Source organism: Nicotiana tomentosiformis, chromosome 7 (assembly GCF_000390325.3).
Source record: "Nicotiana tomentosiformis chromosome 7, ASM39032v3, whole genome shotgun sequence".
NCBI classification, from domain to species: Eukaryota; Viridiplantae; Streptophyta; class Magnoliopsida; order Solanales; family Solanaceae; genus Nicotiana; species Nicotiana tomentosiformis.
The window spans coordinates 32608951-32614077 of NC_090818.1; the positions used below are offsets into that span (position 1 = coordinate 32608951).

At 38.7% G+C, this 5127-nt stretch overlaps 1 protein-coding gene across 1 annotated transcript; it reads right to left on the reverse strand.

Moving 5' to 3' along the window:
• Nucleotides 1-4340: 4340 nt before the first annotated feature.
• On the reverse strand, nt 4341-5127 carry LOC138895447 (GDSL esterase/lipase At5g45910-like). Its single transcript, XM_070180134.1, has 2 exons — nt 4932-5127; nt 4341-4777 (listed from the first exon to the last, which is right to left on the reverse strand). The coding sequence occupies exons 1-2, from the start codon at nt 5125-5127 to the stop codon at nt 4341-4343; spliced, it is 633 nt and encodes a 210-aa protein (XP_070036235.1).

The following is a 5127-nucleotide window of genomic DNA, read 5'->3' on the forward strand; positions in this document are numbered from 1 at the left end:
TATGTATGTATAATCTATTGAAAGAAGTATTTTTCCTTACCTGATGTTCCATGGCTTAGAGAAATTTATATTTTACAATTTCATACTTATGATCTATTATGAAAACTGGGTTAAGGGCCGATCACAACTGAAGTTCAAACAATTTACCCTATACTCGGGGACTGCCGTCCAAAAAATCGACTTGATCAAATTACTAAATCTCAAAATCGTAAGACCTTAAAAAGGCAATCCTCGAATTTATAGGCCACGTCCACACCACTCGGGGACTGACACTTCGAACGAGTTCGAAGTATAGCAGGGAAACAAGCCTAAGGGGCAAATCCCAAACTAAATGCTACGGCCAAATTAACACGGTTCGGAGACGTCCGAATTCCCTTATAAAACATGCCTTCAAATATTCTCATAAAACGGTTAAAAAGGCAACCCTCGGCTGAATTACTAAGGGTCTCGATAATATCGACTCTCGAAAAACCCTAAGGGGTAGGGAATTGTTCGAACTCTCGGACAATTTTGTGCTAAGGCATAACAAAGCAAAGGATTTTGATAACACCAATCCTCGAAAAACCTAATGGGTACAAATTTATCTCGTGGAATGACAAATTTTTATGATTAATTTTTCAAGCCGAAAAAGGGGAAAAGCCATTCTTTTGAGGCCATATCGACCTAATTCAAGAGCCTAAGGGCGATTTTATTTTTTGAGTTCGAGAAATCGTCCTTATTCAACTAAAACGTAAGGGTCACTCTACTTCAAGTTCGAGCAAGTACTCACTCGATTTTAAAGATTACACTGGTTCGACATCGGTCTAGTTGCCTAAAGTCCCAAACTTGTGAGTAAAATCTCCATAAGGCATGAAGGAATAAATGAAATAGAATTTTCACGAGGCATGAAATAGAATAAAGGCAAGTCAAAGAGAAAAAAGATCTTTTATCTATACGAAAATATTTACAAGGACCGATTAGGGTCCCGCACAAAAAATCAAAAAAGAAAAGCCTAATATTCCTAATTTTCCTCAGGGGCAGCTTCTTCTCCATCGAGGTCCTCCCCATTCTCGAACCCGCTCTTGCTGCCATCATCATCATCATCATCGGAAGAGGCCAGCGCTCTAGCATCAGCTTCATGCTCTTTAGCCTTTATTATTTGATATTGACGGTAAAAATCAACGATGACGGGGTCGAGGGGGCCCAACGTGAAAGGGTATGTGTAAACACTTAAAAACCCTTCCACATGGGTGGTGAAGTCTTCTTCGGGGGTCAGGATCACCACCTCTTTGCCCGCCCAGTTGCAGTCTTTCTTTACCTGCTTAAGATATCCCTCAGTTATCGAGCATATATATCTCGACATTGGCTTGCATCGACCAGTAATCGATGAGGCTTTATCGGTCTTGAAATCGGAGTTTAGCGCGGACCCCTCAGGAATGCATTCCTCAAGACGGGGTTCCACCGACATTTTCCCGCCGACCGGTTGAGAAGATGAAGCAGCTTCTTTTTGTGGTACCGTTTTCGATGTTTTTGCCATTTTTGTATAAGTTTGAAGAAGAGAAAGATAATAGGACTTGACGTTTGAGAAAGGATTAACAGCAAAACCTGAAGATTTGTAAAAGGGAAGAACTTAAGAGATATAAAAGCTTTGGAGTTAGAAGGAAGTGAAAGTAAAGTTTGAATTTATGAGGAAGGGGTCTATTTATTGGATTCACGGCGATGGTTCAAAGGCACTAGTGGGCGACCACCAACTGACACCCATTAATGACTTGCGGAACTGTACCGACGAGATGTTTCGGTCACTCCCGTCGTTTACGTCACGAGGATGACGTCATGACAGGTCGAGGTAGAAAATCGAAAGCTCAATTCGTTTTTTGTCATTTCACTCCAAAAAACGAGGGGACTACCTGTATATGGTTAAAATCGGTCCCACCCGACTTTACTATTTGACCGAGACCGGGAGGTTGCATCGAAGGATGACCTCGTAACGGAACAAACTAAATCACGAGGATAAGGTACCGAGTTCAGAATCGAGGTACCTGTCGAGATCGAGGCTAGTAGCGATCGAAGCCAAATGAGACAGACATCGAGCAAGATCGAAGATAGCACAATAACATAAAGGCAAGATATCCGTGACTGGTCGAGGATCATGGCGTAAATCTTGGAGCGGATCAAATCAGAAATGACTAATTAGCTAATCATGGGATTTCCTTCTGTAATTAGAATTATACCATAAGTGTAATTCCTCTATTATTTAAAGGGGGGTTCTAATCATTTGTAAGACACATTGTTCACAGATATCAAAGCAATATAATGCTCTTTCTCGTTTATACTATTGTTCATCGGCTTGTTATATTTTAATTGTTCTTACATCAACCAGTTCGAAGGTATCCAAACTCGAGGGCTGAGTTCCATTCTAACACTGGTTTGCTTTACTCTATAGTTCATTTCTGTTATTAATCTTCATATTTATCAATTGGTATTAAGTGAAATCACGTGTCTTTAAAAACCACATTATAAGTTTAATTGTTATCCAATTTTAAGGGTAAACATACATGAAACCAATCAAAGATGTCATCCATAATAAAAATCAAATTGAAACTATGAAATCATATTTTATTTATCAAAATTTGGAAAGAAAAAAAATTGTTGGCAATCTTTGATAAGTTTTGAGTTTGTTTTCTAATTTTTAATTTTTAGTGAAGGAGGACTGTAAATTGATCTTAAAGAATAATAGGTTACTGTATTAAATTAAAGAAGAAGCAGCACTGTACCTCTGCCTGAACTCTCATGTTTGTTTTTGAATTTGTAATAAAATTTGAAAGAATTTAATGTTAGTAAAAAACCAAGAGGGTGCTAGCCACACTGTACAGAAAAAACATTATTTGAGGGCCTACCCTACCAAAGCAAAAGACTCTGCTTCTTCAAACCTCATCATACCAATATTAGAGCAAATTAAAACAAACCTTAATCTCTAAATCTTGGAAGTGTGCCTTTCTGTTGCCGCTGCATGATGATCCTGTGCGAACATAAACTCTGAAAATACAAAATCATTTTTGCTGAAGAGAATGTCAATCATATTCTTCGAAGCGTCAGGTGTTTATCGAAATCCATCTCAATGTATATGCAAAGCCCTATCAGAACATGTTACAACTCTTTTCTCTCCACACTGCTTATGCGGATCAAAATTAAACGGACCCCTTCTATTACTACCGCAACAAACCTTCATTAACGTCTTACTAGTCTTGAATCCCAAGAGTGCATTGATTGCGAAGAATAGCCATAAATGCCTTGTAATAATCCATATATATAATTTCAACTTCAGGGTACTTCAATCGCAACTCCTCCAAAACTTGTCACAGATGATCATTATTTCAATCAGATGACTGTTTTTGACATGATAATTTGCTTATAAACTTCCATTTTATTTATGTTTCTATGTCAGGTTGTACGTCATAACGCTTACGCTAATAACCCATAAGCCAAGGAGTTTGGCATTAAGATTATTGACAAGTTGGCACAAGTTGAGGCTCCTCACTGCTTTTTAAAATTTGATTCTTCTCATGATTTTCTTTTCTCGAAATGTGCAAGACAGTGTTGCACATGAGTTTTGTTATGAGCATGGTAAATGAGCAGTTTTCAGTTTTCTTACAAAAACACTAACGTCAAACATTTCCATGTGCATTTGTTAAAAAAAACAGCCTACTTTAAGGCCACAACATCCACATATATGTTCATTTGTGGATATTCATCCACGCTTAAAAGAATTCCATTATCTTTACATTTCACTGTTAGAAGTTAAATACAGAAAAGCAAAAACAAGAGACACTGCATCATTAGAGACAAATCAAAGAACTGATTATTGATTATTAAAAAAGAAAGTTATACAGTAAGAAGAGGGTATTAGCCACTGTACATACAGAACAATATTTGAGGGCCTACCAGGCTACCCAACAATAATCTTTGCTCGTTCGAACCTATCATACTATCAGCAAAATTAAAGCGACTCAGATTGGACAGAGCAAAACAAATACTAGTATTTCAGTAGTCCACTACGTTATTAGCATGCAACTCCAATAAATGCCTTAGACCATCTCTAAATCGTCCATAAACCTTGGAACGGTGCCTTTCTGCTGCAGCTGTATGATGATTTGTTGAGAACTTAAACTCTGGAAATACAAAACCGTTTTTGCTGAAGAGAGTATCAATCATATTCTTTGAAGCCTCAGGTGTTAATCGATATCCATCCCAATGTATATGCGAAGCCCTATCTGAACATGCTACAGCTCCTTTCTCTCCACACTGCCTCAGAGGATCAAAGTTAAAAGGACCGCTTCCAGTACTTCCGCAACAAACCTTCATCAACGTCTTAGTCTTGAATCCCAAGAACGCATGATTGTGTAGAACGTAACCGCCATAAACCCCTTGAAATAATCTGCATATATGATCTCAACTTCAGGGTACTTCAATCGCAGCTCCTCCAACGCTTGCCATAGATGATCATTGTGCAATGTTGCGAACAAATTTAGTCCTTTGTGACATTGAATTTTCCTGCTATTATCGGGAAACATCGTTCGAAAACCTGGAAGGCAACCAATTGGAATAATTCCAGAAACCACAAAGTGTTTGGCCTCTGCATCTTTGATCAGTTGTTCAATAGAACTCTTGATTGTCTCCACAACATCAGGGACAAGTTTGGACACTTCGGAAATAGATTTTGTATGCAAAAGAGAGTGCTTGTAATCATTAAAACCAGGCTGATCCATAAAGACGGATAGCTTTCTGAAGAACCTTGTTCCTGCCGCAGTCATGAAAAGAGAAGCAATCCTTATAGAAGAGTTTCATAAAGGCGGAAATCTGCGAGTGATGAGACTGCTGAGGCGCTGGGATGCCATTCTTTATGAAGGAAAAGGGACTCATAACTGTTGCTCCAGGCGTCATGAAACTAATACCGGACTCAAACTCAACGCCTTCTTTTTGTAGAGAAGGCAGACCAAGCACAGCGGCTAAATGATCAGAAGTAGAAGCAGAATCACTGTCTCCGAAGCTGTGAATGGAATAAAACGGGGAAGTTTCAGCCTGCGCGAAAAAGAAAGAGGAGATCACTAATAGAAAGATGAAGAAACAATGGTTGGTAAGGGAAGCCAT

Coding starts and splice junctions, on each gene's coding strand:
- LOC138895447 (XM_070180134.1), bottom strand. CDS start 5,127: ATGGCTTCCCTTACCAACCATTGTTTCTTCATCTTTCTATTAGTGATC. Junction 4,778..4,931: donor AGGCGTTGAGTTTGAGTCCG/GTATTAGTTTCA, acceptor TGACTGCGGCAG/GAACAAGGTTCTTCAGAAAG.